Below are 18,712 nucleotides of genomic sequence, written 5' to 3'. Positions count from 1 at the left end.
GACCACATTGAATCTTGCATGAAAATATCAAGCGGATATCTTGTCCTGAATTTTCAAGAAATAATAGAAGCTACATCTAAACCTTCATCGTCTTTGACTCTTTGCTATGTGATGGCGTCGGAATCCGGGTCTGCGACCGCGCGATGGTTAGAGAGCCGCCGCGGTGATCTGCGATCACAAACAAAGGGGTCAGGGAGGTCCGGGGTAGGCCTCGGACGACCACTTCGACACCCAAGTCAGATTCTGGACCAACAATATAAAGAACAGCAAGAAGAGGCTGAGGTGCAATTAGGTTTACTAAGGCCAAGACGCGAGTTCTTCTTTTGGTGCATAGGTGGACGGGTCGAAGGCATCGAGCGGGAAGAGGAAGAAAAGGAAAGCTGGGGAAAGGAATCTGGGCATCCAACACCTTTCTCCCCGAGATTAATCCCCCTACTTCCTTTGTCGTCGCCTCGTTTTTCGGAGAGTCGCCCCCCCCCCCCCCTTTGGGTAGCCTTGAGAGGGATGTGATCTTTTTCTCCTCCCTGCCTTTGTTTTTCTTATCTTGCCTACCTTGATCTCGCTTGTGAATCCTTTTTTTAAGAGGCGCCATGTGGACCCTTTCATCATTTCAGATAGAGACCTCCACTCGTAGGATTGGGCTGCCTCCCTGGTTTGACGGCGCGTGTGGCTTTGCCGTGTAATCCCGCCCATAATCGTGATGATGAGGTTTTGGCAGCGGGAGGGTGACACGCGACAGAATTACGTGGTCTTGTCGCTCATTAATGCCCTACTTAATTATGATTAGATTCCATCGGTGCATGGGCGACACGTGGTGAGATTCGAGGGTCGCGCCGTATGTATGTCCCATCATAATACCCCCTACTCCTTTGGTCTATCGAATGGACCAATGGAGTAATCTCTGGAATGTTATGGTGAGGGCATTTATGGGAGCCTCGGAGTACAAGGAGACGCGGCGGTTTCTTTCCGGGGAATTGCAGTGTCATTATGTAGCTTTAGTCAGTCACCCAATAGGAGGGAGACACGTATAGGGTGGGTTGCCTCGTTTCCTGACCCCCGGGATTTTCCTCCGGGTTTATAAAGGAAGATCACCCCGGTATTTTTTATTATTGTTTTCTTTCTTAGGCAGATTGCCTCTTTGCGTCTTTTCCTTTTCTGACAATATGTCCGGCTCTCCTTCGCGAGTTAGGGGCAAAGCCCCTCTTTCCAAGGAATCCTCAAGCGACCCCGATTTGTATTCTGACTCGGAAGAAGACCTCATGGCTCATCGGAAGAGGGTCAGGAGGGATCTGGACCCTCCTCCAGGCTTTCCCCCCCTTCGCCTTTCTTCCTTGCCTAGCAAGGACAAGTCGTCCCGCTCCTATGTCGCTAAGGAGTGGTCTTTTTTCTCCAAGGTCTATCGGCAGGGGGTGGAATTGTGTGATTGGGTTTTGAAAATGGGCAAGGAGATTGAGGACTTGAAGCTGAGAAACGAGGAGCTGCAAAGAAGGGTCCACGCCCTTAACGAGCAGCTGCTTGAATATGAGGTGGACCCCTTGTTGGAGAGCTTCTGGGAGGATGGGAGATTCTCTGGAGGAGGAGTCTTCTTCCAGTCGTTCGGGCGATTAGTTTCTGTGGGACCAGGCTTCCTCTGCTTCTCTATTTCTTTTCTCTTTTTTTTGTACCGGGCCTGCGTGCCCTATGTTTGGTTTCTTATTCCCTTCCCTCTTTTTGTAGGCATGTGGGCCAGAAGGATGTGATTATGAATGGATGGCTTATTTCGGAATTTGTTTCATATTTCTTATGCTTCATTTCCCATCTGTGCGGTAGCTAAATTTATTTGAGCGGAGCGGAAGTAGCAAGGCCGGGCTTTGTTGTTGGACCCGTGCCCTTTCCAATGTACTTGGTATATGTTTTCCTTATTCCAAGGGATTGTGGTGGCTCGGCCGGACCTTGTACATGGTTCCGAGCCTTCATCCAGCGTGCTTGGTTTCTTCCATCTAGTGGAATCGTATGCCGAGCCCTTGTGTTGTGGTTCTGAGTCTTTTCTGCCATGCCGCATGTTTTTCATCTGGTGCTTTGAGGTCGAATCCCTTTGCTAGGTTTCGAACCTTCGAGCCCTCTCTTTCATTGAGTGGGGATGCTTCAAGTGACGTGTCGCCTTGCTTTTAGGCGGGAACGTCGTGGGGATGGCTTGTTAGGGAAGTTTTTGTGGTAGGGGTAGAAACGTCTTTTTAGTCGTAGGGAATGTCGCTTCGATTTCTGGCAGTTTCCACGAGTTTCCCAATCGGCGCCACGTGTGTATGTCCGATCCCATTGGAAAGGGAGGGAGGTTGATCGATGCGTGTCCAAACTCTAGCTTTTGAGGCTTTTTTAGGGATTGTTTTGCCATATTTCTTCGTCTTCTTTTCCTCTGCGGTGATTTTGTCCGATGGCTGATCTTTATCAACTCTTCTCTATTTTTTGCTCTCCTTCACTTATTCGCCTCGGTGAGTTTTGTGCTTTTTGTTTCGTCTGATATTTGATTATTTTACGATGTCTGTCGCAACCGGTTCTCAGAATCCATCTATCGAGTCAGTAGAAGTAGTGGAGAGGGCTCCGCCAAGAAAAAGGAGGCGGTTGGTAAAAGGCGGGGCGGCGGTTCTCGAGATGAACAGATGCCCAGAGAGTTGGAGGATAGCTCCGGGGTTTCTGTGTCGTTGTCGGGGACCGCTTCCTCTGGATCCTCCGCTCGAGTTTCTTCTGCTCGTGAGGTGGAGATTAGGGATATTCAGTCTGGTGCTGTCATCCTCCCTGGTAGGGTGGCGTCCTGCAAGAGTTCTTTGGAGAAAGGGGCGGCGAAGAGGATCAGAAGGGAATATCACATTCCTGATGATTACGGGATTAGGGTTCCTTCTTTTAGGGATGGAGTGTGTGAGGGTGTTACGGAGGAAGAAGTGGCTTTTTACGTGGAGGCTTTTAGGGCGGGGATTAGGTTCCCGCTTTTGGGTATCATAGTTGAGGCCCTTGAATTTTATCGGGTGACCCCTCTCAACTGGCGCCCAACAGTTGGCGTAGTTTCTTGGCTTCCTCTGCTTATGAGTTGTGGCCAAGGCAGGTCTTTACAAGATTCAGCCTACCCTTCCTCTGCTTATGAGTTGCGTCGCTCTTAGCCCATTGGTGAAGGGTGAGGACAACTGGTTGTACCTGACCCAGCGTCCTCAGGTAAAGATCGCGGCGAACTTGCCTTCTTCTATTAAGAAGTGGAAAGAGGAGTATGTGTTCATTATTCCTCCGTTGGATGCGGGTTGGGGCTTTCCTAGGTCTTGGAGGCGCTCTGTTGAGTGGCGAAGGAAATCCCTCCCCAATGAGTCCGACTATAGCAAGTTTGAGCTGGAGAAGCTCGCTTCCGGGGAAGCTATTGACGTTTCCGAGTTCAGATGGGAGAGGGGTTTGAGAAGGTACGGTCTGCTTTGTGCTGTGGAGAGGAGGGCCCGCCGGACGGGCGAGGAAGTGGGGGAGAGTTCCTCCAGCTATCGTGGTGAGCCTCTTTCCTCACTAGCAATTTCCCCTGAGTTTTATTTCCTTTGGTGCTTTTCTTCTTTCTGAGCTGTTGTTTTTCTCTTTTTTGGCAACATGTATGTCTTCTTCTGATGATGTTGCTAAGGGAAAGGGGGTTATGGTGGAGGCGGCGAAGGGTACAACTGGCCGCCCGAAGATTCCTTCTGGCTTTATGGATGCGGCCAGGAAGGACCGGTCAGCAGCTAGGCTTCCTGAGCACGAGCCATCCAGTTCCTCCGGCCGATCGGTCGGGGTAAAAGATAAGACGAGATCTCCTCCCAAGGAGTTGGAGCTTCCTGCCAAGAGGGTTATTCCTCCTCGCGCCAAGCAGGGGAAAACAGGTCGAGCGGCCCGTTCCTCGTCTGCCTTTGGAGAGGACATGCCGAGCCGGCTGGAGGGGTCGGTCATGACCAAGCTGCTCTTGGAGCAAATGGAGTTCTCCCCGCGTTGCTACTAGGAGCAAGGGGAACTGTTTAAGCCGGACTGGGAGATTGGTGTTGAGGATGGCGTCCTCTCGAACCCTCGGGTTGGGGTGGAGATGGGGTTGATAACCGCCCTTCCCGGTGATGAGGCTTAGTTGGAAAACTTTCCCCGCAGGGCACTAGGGGCCCGGTACCTTCATTTCATATCTTGCGTAAGTATTGTGTGTTTGGCTTTCCGTTGGTTTTTTTGTCTTTTTTTCTTTTTTTGTCTTGAGGTCGCTAATAGTATGCTCGTGGCGGGGCTTTTGTAGGCCCAAAGTTATGCCAGGAAGATGCTGTAGTACATGGTCGAGGACGAGTACGAGATTGGCGCTTTCGAGGAGCGCGTCCGTAAGCTGAGCGAGGACCTCGAGAAGGTTCAAGCCGAAACGGCGGCGCTCGACAACACCGTCCAGAACCTTCAGGGGCAACTTGAGTGTCTGAGGACGGGAGGAACCGGGTGGAATATAACTTGTTGGTGGCCCGACTGACGCATGCTGAGGAGCTGGTGAAAGCGCGAGAGGAATGGCGAGGTTCTGAGGAGTTTTTTAAGGCCGCGGGTTCAGTGTCGACGTCGAGATAGAGGCTTTCATCGAATGCCAGCGGCGCGTTCATGATGTCGACCCCTCTTTTCCTTTGGAGAAGTTGGTGCATGATGCTGAAGATGCCGTTCCGGATGACCTTTTGCAGGGGGCAGTAGATGCCTTGGGGCCGGTCGAGGATCTGGTGGCTGCCCCAAATGTCTCTACCGTTGCTGAGGCCTCCGCAGGGGGCCAGTGAGAACGTTTGCTTCTTTCAGGATCTTGTTTGCGGCCAAGGTGCCTGGTCTGTAATAACACTTTGAACTCTATCTTCTCTTTTTCTTTCTTTTTGTGATTGTAGACACCCAATTTTGCTCCGCTTTAATCAATAAAGAAGTTAGTGTTTTCCTATCGGTTTTTCAGTGTTTTTCGTTTTCGTGTCCGTCTTTTATGTTTTCTCGATCTTTTCGGTCATTTCAGCCATGTTTCGCATTTTCCTGCTAAGTGTTGAGAAGGGTTATTTGCAAGAATCAAAACAAGGGAGAATTTGGACCCACTGGATGGGCCCGCATTGAACATTTCGATTGTAATGGGATCAAGTAGGTGTGCCCCTGCGTGGATATTCATGAAAAATATGAGTTTTGAACTTATTTCGATCCAATGAATAAAATTGTTTTTATGGAGGACCCATATATGTTTTGGTCAAATATGCAATGGGGTTCGCCAAGTGCCGGTTTGGATTATTCCATGAAAAATGATTTGGGGGATTTAGAGGTACAACTTGTTTGTGCCGCGACCCCATTAATTTGATAGCTCGAAATTAGCCTATGGAAGCAGCTTTGGATGTATAACCAATTTACAGCATGGCCCATCCAATGGACTGTTCGGATCATCTCGTGAAAAGTGGTTTGGGCCGCCACCTTCTCACACATTGGATCATAAAATTGGTGGTTGAGATCATTTTAGCGTATTTTGGAATAACCTGTTCACATTTCAGCCCACTAAATTGACGGTTCGGATCGTCCTATGGGTTCGAGTTAGTCTGGTGGGGCACATATATCAAAATTGGTCGAGAAGTAAAGACCCACTGTTTGTTTCGACCATGTGGTGAGGACCCACTATGCACCCAACATGGTTATGCAACCCAAACTATAGCATGATTCGAGCCATCTAGTTGTGCTCTGACCTCTAATTTTTTGAAAGATGGGCCCACTTTGAGGATGTCACGCGTAATAAGAAGGGAGCTCTTTTGGATTTTCGTTTGTGGGGACCCCACTGCATGGATGCCGAGGTGGTGATCTCACAATGGATATAGAAATTGTTTTTTGTACAATCATAGCATAAGGCATGTTTTGGATCTTTGTGGGTCCCATGCACAAACTTCCAACCAAAGCATGTAAACAAATGATGAGGTTTGTTGCTGTGCATAGATCGTAAGAGAAAAAGGAATGTCAATATATATATATATATATATATATATATATATATATATATATATATATATATATATATATATATAGAGGAAAGTGTCTCTAGTCTCTCCCCTAGATAAGCTTATCTACTCCTCCTTTTAAAAAAACACAGTGGGCCCACGCTGTTTGGATGATCCAAAGCATTCATTTAATAGGTCCTAACATAGATAGGGTGTGCCCAAAAAATCAGCACCAAAGGGTCATCCTAGAACTTCATTTTGTTGGGCACACCGTGTCCAAAATGGACGCATATAAACGTGGACGTTTATATGTGTCCATTCTGGGTACCACAAGGCACCACAAAACGAAGTTCTAGGATGACCCTTTGGTGCTGATTTTTTGGGCACACCCTATCTATGTTAGGACCTATCAAATGAATGCTTTGGATCATCCAAACAGCGTGGGCCCACTGTGTTTTTTTAAAGGGAGGAGTAGATAAGCTTATCTAGGGGAGAGACTAGAGACACTTTCCTCATATATATATATATATATATATATACATGTATACATATATATGTATATATGTATATACATATATATACATATATACATATATATGTATGTATATATATATATATATGTATATATGTATATTTATATATATATATATATATGTATGTATATATGTATATATTTATATATATATATATATATATATATATATATATATATGGGTGAGAGTGATTTATTATTTAAACGGAAAGTTTATACATAAGCATGTGTATGTGCATAGAAAGATAAAAGCAAGTTTTTTTTATTAGAAGTTTGTCTTTTATGGCAACATGCCATATTCCTCTCCTTGGAGTTCACGCCCAGCATAAGAGAAGCAAGCTAACGTTGTTTTAAGAGAGTTTCCAAAAAGTAATGATTAGTACTTATTCTTTATGCATCTAAAGTTGGTAGCTTACTATTTATTTCATAGAAACAAAACTGATTTGGCAATAAAAATCCTATTTTATAAAGCGGTGCGGAATGAATTTTAGGAAGGGACAAAAAGAAAAAAAAAGAGTATATATATATAAATATATACATATATACATACATATATATATATATATATATATATATATATATATGGGTGAGAGTGATTTATTATTTAAACGGAAAGTTTATACATAAGCATGTGTATGTGCATAGAAAGATAAAAGCAAGTTTTTTTTATTAGAAGTTTGTCTTTTATGGCAACATGCCATATTCCTCTCCTTGGAGTTCACGCCCAGCATAAGAGAAGCAAGCTAACGTTGTTTTAAGAGAGTTTCCAAAAAGTAATGATTAGTACTTATTCTTTATGCATCTAAAGTTGGTAGCTTACTATTTATTTCATAGAAACAAAACTGATTTGGCAATAAAAATCCTATTTTATAAAGCGGTGCGGAATGAATTTTAGGAAGGGACAAAAAGAAAAAAAAAGAGAGCTATTGGAATTCCTAAACAAATGGTGCCTAACTGATCTCCTCTCATCGGTCTCCTTCACACGTTTTTTACAACCTTCTCTCCTCTTCCATCAAGTTCTTGGATTCCATGAGAGTTTTAAGGTGGGTGTCATCTAAAAAATTTAGGGATAATTACATTTACACCCCCTCTAGTTTTTGACATATCCACTTCCACCCCTATAGTTTAAAACGTGACAAATACACCCATGTAGTTTCAATTTGTTTAAAGTTTGCCCCCTCAGCTGAAGGTTCGTCCATAGATTGAAGGGTTAGGATGATCCGATGGAGCTGATTTTTTGGTTGGATGATCCAAAGCGTTCATTTGATGGGTCCTGACATAGATAGGGTGTTCCAAAAAAATCGGCTCCATCGGATCATCCTAACCCTTCAATCTATGGACGAACCTTCAGCTGAGGGGGCCTACCTTAAACAAATTGAAACTACAGGGGTGTATTTGTCACGTTTTAAACTATAGGGGTGGAAGTGGATGTGTCATAAACTAGAGGGGGTGTAAATGTAATTTTCCCAAAAAATTTATCTTTCCAACTTGCTCTCGGAATTTCGACATCAAATCACATTCTCGGATCAACGTGCTCCCGGCTTTGTATCGAAGCATTATCAGAGGGGTTTTTTTCTATTGTGCGGATTTAAGGGTTGGAGAAAGCGTATACCTCGGAATACCAACCTTAGAGATTAGGAGCGTGACCAAAGGGAGGTTCTTTCTTCTTAGATTTTTCTAGAATTATTCCGTATTTTTTAACGTATTTTTGCATGGTTTTTGTATTTACGCTTATTTAATTCAATATTATATGGGTTGGCTCAAAATCGTGTTTTACATGAGTTTTTCAAGTCTGATTGGTTTCAAAATTTGATATAATGATCTATTTAATTGGACTAAAAGAACTATCGGATCGGATCAGACGTTTGACCTAAGGATTTCTAGAATTTGAATGATGTTTAAAATTTAATTTAAATTAATGGCTTAAATATTAGGAAATTGGAAAAAAATAGCTACCTTAAGATGATGTGTTTCTCATAATATTATAATTTTTTTGTGTTCTTCATATCAGAACAATGTTAGGGAACATCTTTCAAAGTCATGATTTTCTTAAAAATCATGTTTAAAAAATAGAAAACTCTTAAAAGATATCTTTTTCAAGAAGAAAAATGAAAAATATACCAAATAAGTTCTAAAATTACTGAAAGTTTGTAGTAAAATAATTTGTTACTGATATGATCTGCCTTGAATTTTTCATGATTTTAGAATTCTATTAGGTATTCTTTTTTATGTTTTCTTTTGAAACAGCCAGATTTTTTGAGGTTTTTTAGTAATATCAAAACATAGTTAAAATCCTTAAAAAATTTACAGTAGTCTTATATTACAAATATCATGTTACTGTAATAGTTTCAATTGATTTGGAATTTGTTTTCTTAGAGATGCTGTGTAAACCCATAATCTGACCTGAATCTTTAAAAATCAGAAATTGATAGTAAATCGTATTCAAAATTCATGAAAGTTTTAAAGTAGGCTATATTCATTTATACCTTGTTAGTGTAAAAACTTAAATTAATTTGGAGTTTAATTGCTAAGAGTTTCTTTATAATTCCAACAATCTGGTCTCAATATTGTTAAATCGGAACTTAATAGTAAATTACCATAAATATTCATGACATTTTCTCAGTAAGACATATTCGTCCATATCATGTTACTGTAAAAATTGCAACTTGTTTGAAATTCGTTTGCAATTGATTGCTTTCTAAAATCATCCACTTGGTTTGAATTGATAAAATCTCTTAAAAATCAAAATTAATTACAAACATTATAAAAACTTCTAGGGAACTCTAATTTTCTGTCACGTATTCATTCCTTAAGCCTCCACTCTCCATGAAAATGCCGAGAAACATGCCAGGCAATAACGTACTATAACTTAAGTATTAAATTGCGCAAGGGGAGAGCGCACGATTCCCTTCCATGGATGAAACTCAAGGCGGAAACTTTCCAATATTAGAGCCATTGGCATTCCTTAGATTTTAGGATTCAAAAATTTTTACGGAACTGAAAATCATTCAACAAATTGAATTAACTTAATCAAAGTCTTAGGAGCCGTTGGATTATGGTTTCCTATCGTATGAACCTTTTAGGGCCCCTTAGGAACACTTATGTCACGTTGTGTCCTATGTTTTAGGGAGTCCTAGAGTTAGGAGTATAGCCTCGTCACGGCCGTTTGCTATGGATAGCAACCGTGCCATAGATTTAGTTACACTAGTCACCCAATTTTCTCCTAGGACAAACCTAGTTACCTAGGATGTAGGTTAACCTGCATTAGTCTAAGGAACGTCGTGCACTTAGATAGGACCATATAGCATCTTAGGTGGAGTTCTAGGATAATAAAATCTACTCAACTTGAATTAAATAATCTCTTAAAAACTATTGAAACAGTCCTTCCAGTCTAGATTGGTGTCCTAGATGTCTTAGGCATGTAGCTTAGTTCAGGCACAAAATTATGATCGACTCTGATTCCAATGAGGCTGGGATACGTAGGCAACTTAGATACTTGAGTGGCATACCAAGCCTGAGTCGGCTCCACACATAAGTGGTGGGGTTTTGTATATTAATCATTAAATTAAAAGTAATTAAATCACTTAGAACTTTCCATGAAATTAGAATTTTAGGAGAACTTTCACTTAAATTGAATTCAAACAAATTTAAAAAAATCAAGATACACATTTAGGAATTACATTAAAATTAGATTTTAGGATGCATGTCACATAGTTCGCACTTCAATAGAGTTAAATGAGCCATTTAAAAGAAATTCAAGAGAGTTAATTTTTAGAATCAAAGACCGGATTATCGGGTGAGGATGGTGCATGTGGTGGTAACTCCCCATACATTCTATTCTCGTAACCAGGTAACGAGTCTAGATTTCTGGTTATTTATGGGTCCTAGATCCCTCATCTAGGTGGCGACTCTGTGATTCTCTTTTGTGTGAAATTCGGATTCTTTTAGTGATCCAAAGTTCACGGAAAGGATGAATTAAATCACACCTTGCTAGGCTCGGCGGCTTACCCTTGCCCTTGGGGTACTGGGTTGAACGTTTGTTTGCACCCTATGGCTTGGTTGTTGCCGTCTTGGTCGGGTAATCAATAATAAAAATAATAAAAGACACGCGCCACTCGTATGGGTACGAGAGACCAAGAGAGAGGAAGGCGGCTCACGGGCCATTCTCCCTCTCGCGGGATCGGGTCCCACAGGACCTGGAAAGGAAGGCTCGTCTGCTTCTTGCATTTTTATGTGATACTGCGTGGGGTGGTTGAGCCCCTTTGCAGGTTTCTTCTTGATGGATTGTTGTTGGCTTCTAATTTCGTCGGCAAAAATACCTCTAGTGTGCTTATGCAGGGCGTCACCTTAGGGCATCTTGTTTGTGGAAGGGTCATCTTCCTCTCGAGTGATCAGCTCGGAGTTGATGGGCCCTGCCTGCCCTTTAGAAAGGATAGGTCTTTTTTTTCATGGGGAGCATTTGAGGGTATTTTCGGGGGGATGAACCTAGATGTTACCTCTGTCCCACTCCCTGTTTTCTTTCGGTCCCAAATGCGTCGCAGGCCGGAAAGTGGAAATGCGCATAGTTCAGGCGGGAACTCTATTTCATTGATTGCAAAGGGGGATACATAGCTTTGTGCTGAAAATAACAAAACAAGGAGAAACAAAACATACATAATAACTTAAAAGAAAGCACAGTTCCTACCCTTTTCTTTTTACTGATAAAACTTTCGGAGGTTGTCCATGTTCCAACTTCGAGGGACTGGGTCCCGTCGAGGTGCTCGAGTTGGTAGGCTCCGGGGCGGAGCGCTCGAGCGACCTTGTAGGGTCCTTCCCATTTTGGTGCGAGTTTTCCGAAGTTTCGGGGGTCGGATACTTCCGCTCGTCGTAGTAATAGGTCTTCAGGTTTTACCGTGCGTTTCTTCACACGGGAGTTGTAGTATCGCGCCACCTTTTGTTGGTAAGCGGCGGTCCGGAGGAGGGCTCGCTCTCTTTTTTCTAGTACGAGGTCGAGAGCGTTTCGGAGGAGCTCAGAATTTTCATGTTCATCATAGTTTTCCGCGCAGAAGCTGGAGAGGCCGATTTCTACTGGAATGACCGCTTCGGCCCCGAAGGTTAAACAAAAAGAGGACTCCCCTGTTGCGACCTTGGGTGTTGTCCTGTACACCCAGAGGATGCTGGGGAACGCTTCTACCCACCACTTTCCGGCTTCTCCCAAGCGCTTCTTAAGACTCTAGAGTAGGATCCTGTTAGTTACCTCCATCTGTCCATTGGCCTGAGGGTGCGCCACCGAGGCGAACTGGTGCTCGATGCTCAGATTATCGCAGAACCTGTCGAACTCAGCACTCGCAAACTGGGGTCCGTTGTCTGTTATGAGGATTCTGGGAATGCCAAAGCGGCAAACCACGTCATGATAGAAAAACTTTTCTGTTGCCTTAGAGTTTGGTCTCGCTACGGCTTTAACTTCGACCCACTTGGTGAAATAATCGATGGCGACGTATAACATTGTATGCCCCCCGAGGCCTTCGGGAATGGCCCGAGCAGGTCCATGCCCCACATGGCGAAAGGCAGTGGCCCCGCTACTGAGGTGTAGGGGGTGGCCAGTCGATGGGGGGTGGTGGCGAATTTCTGGCATGGGCTGCACTTTTTGACGAATTCCTAGGCGTCTCTGAGGATCGTAGGCTAAAAATAGCCATGACTTACGATCTTCAGGGCTAGGGTCCTCCCGCCTCCGTGGTCTCCGCAGATCCCCTCGTGTACCTCTCGTAGTGCGTACTCGGACTCGGAGGGTACCAGGCATCGGAGGTATGGCCATGTGTACGACCATTTGTACAGCTTGGGTCCATGGACCATGTAGTGGGCGGCCTTCGCGGTTAGGCGTCGGGCTTCCAGTTTGTTCTCGGGCAGTATTCCGTCTTTTAGGTGCCGTACTATGGGATCCATCAAGTTGGGCCCTCGTGAAATTTCCAAGACTTGCACCTCGTCGATGCTGGGGTGAAGCAGTATTTCCGTGAGCACAGCACCAAAGTCATGGGTTTCTTTGGAGGCCATTTTGGACAGGGCATCCGTGCGATCGTTCATGCCTTGCGGTACCTGGAGAATCTCGACTTCCCCCATTCCTTTCAACTTCTCCCTTACCTTCTGGAGGTATCTTTTCATCCTGAGTTCCTTGGCCTCATACACTTCGTTCACTTGCTCGACCACCAGTTGTGAATCGCTGTAGATTCTTAACTTCCTCGTGCCCAGCTCCGCGGCTAGACTCAGCCCTGCCAATAAGGCCTTGTATTCATCCTCGTTATTGGAGGCTTTGAAGTCTAGTCGGAGGGCGTACTCTGCTATGAATCCATCTGGCCCCTGGAGGACCACTCCTGCCCCGCATCCTACTTTACTTGCTGAGCCGTCCATGTGCAAGGTTCAGTGGATCTCGTTGTCTTCTTCCGGCAACTCGGGCCCCATGCGCTCGCCTTCGTGAGTCGTTTGCCCACTGGGGGCCCTGTTTTCCTCCATCGCTACTGGTTCTGCGGCTGAGGTGGTGAATTCCACTATAAAATCGGCAAGGATCTGGGATTTGATGGCCGGCCTTGGTCGAACATGTATGTCGAATTCCCCTAACTCGACGGCCCAGCTTACCATTCTACCTGAGGTCTCCGGTCTTTGTAGAATTTTTCTGAGGGTTTGGTCACTCAAGAATATTATGGGGTGGGCCTGGAAGTAGGGACAGAGCTTCCGGGCGGCACTGACAACTGCGAGGGTGAATTTTTCTATGTCCAGGTACCGAACCTCCGCACCATGGAGGGTCCTGCTCACATAGTACACCGGATGTTCCTTCTTGTCATTCTGCTTAACTAGTACCGCGCTTACCGCCGTGGGGCTGACGGCCAAATACAGAAACAGTTCTTCCCCAGGCTCGGGCTTGGCCAGCACGGGTGGTGTTTGAAGGTACTGTTTCAAGGCATCGAAAGCTTCTTGACAGGCCGGGGTCCATTCGAACTCCCGTATCTTTTTTAGCTGCTTAAAGAAGGGCTGGCAGTTTTCCGCTGACTTGGGCATGAAGCGGCCGAGGGCGGTGATCCGTCGCTGGGGGCTCCATGTTTAGGATGGCCTGGATGTTTTTGGGGTTGGCTTCGATGCTTCTCTGGCTGACCATGAATCCTAAAAACTTTCCGGATGTCACCCCAAAGGCGCATTTTGCGGGATTGAGTTTCATCCGGGCCCGTCGCAGGGCGTCGAAGGTTTCTTGGAGGTCGGAGATGTGTTCGAGGGCTTCTAAACTCTTTACCAGCATGTCATCCACGTATACTTCCACATTTCTGCCTATCTGCTTTCGGAATAGTTTGTTTACGAGCCGCGCGTACGTAGCCCCCGCATTTTTCAACCCAAAGGGCATGACAGTGTAGCAGTAGATGCCCTGGTCGGTGATAAATGCAGTTTTTGGAATGTCGGGCCCGTACATCTTTATCTGGTTATAACCGGAGAAGGCGTCTAGGAAGGTGAGGAGCTTGTGCCCGGATGTGGCATCGATGAGCTGGTCTATGCGTGGGAGGGGGTAGGGGCCTTTCGGGCAGGCTCGGTTTAGATCTGTAAAATCTATACAGGCTCGCCAACCCCCGCTGGCTTTTTTGACCATGACTAGATTGGATAGCCACTCGGGATACCGGATTTCTCTGACAAATCCGGCTTGTAGCAACTTCTCCACTTCTGCTTTGATGTGAGTTCGTCGTTCTGCCGCGAAGTTTCTTTTCTTTTGTCAGACGGGTTTGAGGGTCGGATTTACTTTCAACTTGTGAACGGTCATTTCCGGAGGTATACCGGGCATGTCCAAGGCGGACCATGCGGACCATGTGAACACATCTTTGTTGCCTCTGAGGAAACTGATCATTTGGTCTCACAAGGTGCCTTTTAGTAAGGAACCAATTCAGACTTGTTTCTCTGGCTGGTCTTCAGATATAGGGATGGAGTCTAGTTCCTCGGTGGGCTCCCCTCTGACCGTTGGGGCTCGCTCTCGGGGGTCTTCGTTCCCAATCGTGAAATTTTCGGCCAGGGCATTGCTTCCTCTCAAGCTTGCCGCGTAGCATTTGTGTGCCACCATCTGCTGTCCCCGGACTTCTCCTATCCCAGTTTGAGTGGGGAACTTCATTTTGAGGTGGGGGTAGAAACTACTGCTCCCAAGTCTCTCAAAGCAGGGGCGTCCTATGATGGCGCTGTAAGTGAAAGGTATGTCTACGACCATAAAGGTGGTCATAATGGTCTTTTGGAGCGGGTATGTTCCAAAGGATACCGGTAAGTCGATTTTGCCACTGACCCGCACTGATGCCCCAGAGAAACCGTAGAAGGAGTACTCCGTGGGCCCCAGTCTTCCCTCGCCCAGCTTCATTTCTTCAAAGGTTCCAAGGTGCAGCACATTAACAGAGCTCCCCGTGTCCACCAAGATCTTTCCTATATCGAAGTTGGCGATGATTAGCCTGAGTACTAGCGCGTCGTCGTGTGGAACTTGTAGCCCGTTGAGGTCTTCGGAAGTGAAAGTGATGATCTGGTCTTGTTGGGGGGGATCCGTTCGGGCCCTTTTGGAGGGTATTTCTAGGGAGAGTACCTGCTCCTCGTATACTCGCCGGCCGGCTGTCGTTGCCCCCCTGCCGCAGGTTCTCCCGCGATGATGTTGATTTTTCCGACGATGGTGGGCGGCTGTTCGGGGGACGAATTCTGTTGAGGTGGTTCTCCCCTTTTGGGGCATCAGTGGTGGCGTGCGTCGTGCCTGCTGCGGGATCGGTGCCTACTGCGGGACCGGTGCTGCTGGGGGATCGGTGCCTGGTAGGGGACCGGTGCGTGCTTCTCGGCACGTCGGCAGAGAGTTGGGCTTCGTGTGGGCGTTCAATCAGCACGGGGCTCTTAAGGTATTGATTTAAATGTCCCTCCTTGGCCAGTTTCTCTAACTGGAGTCTGAGGTGGAAATAGTGGTCGGTTTCGTGGCCGTAGTCCCCATGGAAATCACAGAACTTTCTGGTGGACCGCTTCTTCGGGTCCGTGCTCATTTTCCTGGGAGGGGACAGAAGACCTTGATCTCTGATGGCGAGCAGGACATCGGAGAGGGGAACCTTCAGGGGGGCACTTCCCAGCCTTTCAAAGACGGGGACGGGGTTCCGATTTGCTTCGGCCCGTGGCCTCATGGCCCCTCTGCCATCTTCCTTCCTTCCTTCCTCGGCGCCGGCTCCGCTCCGCTCCTGTGCGCACGCTTCCTCCGCCCGTATGAACATGTTAGCTTTGAATTCAAGTTCCTGTAGGTCCCGTGGCGGCTTGAGGATGAGGTGTAGTTTGAGATTCGGGTCGGTGGTGGTGTGTTTTAGTGCCGCGACCGCTATTTGAACGTCGATGTTGGAAAGTTGAGCCAGCTCGGCGTTGAATTTCAACATGAAGTCTCTCAAGGCCTCGTTTCTTCCCTGTCGGAGGGCTAAGAGGGCATCCGTCGGATCGTGGCGGAGGCGGTTGTTGGCGAACCTTGCGGTGCGGTGAACTTCCTCCCGAATTCGTGGAAAGATGCGATGGAGTCTGGCTCCAGGCGCATGTACTAGTCGTTGGCGGTATTTCTTAGCAAGGAGGCAAAGGCTCTGCACATAAATCCATCTGACGCGCCTCGGAGCGCCATTACCCTCCGAAAAGTTTGGAGGAACTCAAGAGGGTCTGTGCTTCCATCGTAAAAACCGAATCGGGAGAGATCTATTCCTGCTTCCACGTGACTTTTTAAGATCTCTGAGGTGAACGGGGACGCCGTCTCTCTTTCCCATTCGTCGAGGATGTCGTGGGCATAAGGTTTCTTCATCTCCCGTTTGACTTCTCAGATTTGTCTCTGTAGGTCGGCCAATGAGTCTAGCCCGGGGAGCTGCGCCGAGGTTGCTACTTCCTCTACCCGCGTTGGGGGTAATTCTTGGAATCTAGCCGTCCGGGTAGGGGGGTGTGGCTCAGGGTAGCTTGTCTCCCGTTATTTGGCTGGCGTCCCCCACCTGGGGGACATAAAGGGCTATTTGTCGAAGGGGAGGACGTTCGCCGGATCGGCGCTCGCCTTCGCCGGGGATGATGTTCTTCTGGCGACTCCCCGTTGCCTTCGTCGTAAACTTCCGTGCTATCATGCGTTGCCGGGGGCATCCCCGTGGCTGGAGACTCTGGTGGTGGGGGCAATCGTTGGAGTAGCTCTTGGCGGAGTTCGTTGAAGATTTTCATGGTAGGGACCATTTGTGGTGTGCTGGAGGTGGGCTGATGCTGGCCCGAGAGCGGCGAGTTCAGCTCCTGAGAACCTTGTGTGGCCGCACATCCATCTAAGCATTCACATCTCCGCTACACTCATCTTAGGCACATGCTGCTTCTTGATGGCCCAACCATTCTAAGCCGTATAGCATGGCTGGCCTCACAGCTGTCTTATAAAACTTTCTCTTCAATTTGGTAGGTATTTTAGGGTCGCACAGAACTCCTAAAGCATGCTTCCACTTCAACCAACCTGCTCTTATTCTGTGGTTAACATCCTCTTCAATCTCTCATTCCTTATGTAGGATTAAACCAAGATAGCAAAAGATATCCCTCTTAGGTACCTCATGTCCAGTCATATTTACTACGTCCTCACCCCGCCTCCTTTCATTACTAAAGCTGCACTCCATATACTCTACCTTATCCTACTCAGCCTAAAACCTTTGGATTCCAAAGTAGTTCTCCATAACTCTAACTTAGCATTAACTCTTGTTTTCATTTTGTCAATTAATACTATGTCATCTACAAATAACATTCCCATTCTCTACAAAATATTAATTCCTTGGAGCGAAAGATCTTTCCTTACTGGCCCTTTGCCAATTTGAACCCAACTAAGACTAAGCACATGTCAACAAGATTAAGAGCATGTGAGGAATCGCTTCAATTAAACAGGTGTTTCATTCTCAAATATTAGGCTCATTTTCCCATCCAAATCTAAATTTCTCATTTATAAATTAGTTTCTCCTCTAAAACCCAGTTGTACTCCCATTTGGGTCTGACAATTGCTCCTCTCCTTCTATACTCCTTTCTCGTGCTTCTATAGGTGGTATCTCTCTTCCTTCCTCGACCAGTGACCATTAATCATTCCCATGAAAAAAATTCTTTTGGAAGGATCAGATCCATCCATCACTAGTGGACAAGAAATTTTGGACCATCTATGTGATTCATATATTCCACCACCAGAGTACACATTAGATAGAGGAGATGGTTCTTAAATGGTAGAAAAACTTTGCAGCGTGAAATGCAAAGGATAAGTTGATTATAGTTTGAACCAACTCAACCCTAACACTTGAGTTTCTCATTCAGGTTCTGTATGTTCCATATGCTCAACAGTGTAAAGCTGGAATAATGCTCCTTCAAATGGAATTGCAGAAACAACTCTCTCCATTCTTGATTTTCTGAATTGAATGAAAGATTTAATTGACCATTTTGCAGCCATAAAGCAACCCATGGGTGATAAAGACAAAGCCAGATATAGATGACTGGGTCAGGTCAGGAATATGTTGTAGTTAGTATAATAGTAATCAATTTCGGATTTCAGTTGGGACCGAAACCGAAATTTTACGAAATCCAAAATTTCGGATTTCCCAAATTTCAGAGGAAATTACCAAAAAGATTATTTAATTCTTTTTTTTTTACAGGATTTCTGCCGAAATTTCGGTTTACTTCAACGGTGATTCCCCTAGTTTTCCCACACTTTTCTGGGATTTTACTGCTTCAAAATGATGGTTTGATTTATCTACTAAATCAAAAAAGAAACAGCCCCCACTCTAAATCCCCTCAAACTGATAATAATGGGGTTCTTTCTTCTATTGGATCATTATCGACAAAAGGCATGGATGAGGCAACAAACAAGGTCAAGCCACCAATTATTATCAGCCACACCAGCGATCTTTTAAGCAACGATCTTACCAACCTTGACAAAGATATGCTCCATCTGTTAGATCTAGAAATATGGGTCCACAATTCGGACTTCTTCCCACTCCACCACGCCATGGACCTCCCTCTACGTTCTACCCTAGCATCCCAAGAAGTGTTGCCCCTTATAACAATTTGGGTTGTAATTTGATTATTTGAATTGTCAATTCTACTGGAAATAAAATGATACTACGATGGAATCTCACCATAGCTTCAATATACACTAATGGGCCTTTTCCACTTCTATCTCACCTCATTTTGGTTCCCTGGTAGACTTAACTATTATTTTGCGTTTAGTATTCTCATTCTGAGGGATCTACAAACAAGGAACTTCCTC

The 18,712-nt window shown here is 45.7% G+C and overlaps 2 protein-coding genes across 2 annotated transcripts; both read right to left on the bottom strand.

The window, feature by feature from the left end:
• Window positions 1-11,677: 11,677 nt before the first annotated feature.
• Window positions 11,678-12,849, bottom strand: LOC143857074 (uncharacterized). The gene is made up of 2 exons (XM_077367345.1): window positions 12,538-12,849; window positions 11,678-12,433 (listed from the first exon to the last, which is right to left on the bottom strand). The coding sequence occupies exons 1-2, from the start codon at window positions 12,847-12,849 to the stop codon at window positions 11,678-11,680; spliced, it is 1,068 nt and encodes a 355-aa protein (XP_077223460.1).
• Window positions 12,850-14,359: 1,510 nt separating this feature from the next.
• On the bottom strand, window positions 14,360-15,851 carry LOC143857073 (uncharacterized). The gene is made up of 2 exons (XM_077367344.1): window positions 15,035-15,851; window positions 14,360-14,880 (listed from the first exon to the last, which is right to left on the bottom strand). Exons 1-2 carry the CDS (start codon window positions 15,849-15,851, stop codon window positions 14,360-14,362), a joined length of 1,338 nt encoding a protein of 445 aa, XP_077223459.1.
• Between the last annotated feature and the right edge of the window lie 2,861 nt (window positions 15,852-18,712).

This window comes from Tasmannia lanceolata, unplaced genomic scaffold (genome assembly GCF_043159265.1).
Source record: "Tasmannia lanceolata isolate RefF3 unplaced genomic scaffold, GAP_Taslan_0.1 ptg000024l, whole genome shotgun sequence".
In the NCBI taxonomy this organism is placed as follows: Eukaryota; Viridiplantae; Streptophyta; class Magnoliopsida; order Canellales; family Winteraceae; genus Tasmannia; species Tasmannia lanceolata.
The sequence above is the reverse complement of the archived record's forward strand: the minus strand, read 5'-3'. Positions and strand labels throughout refer to the sequence as shown.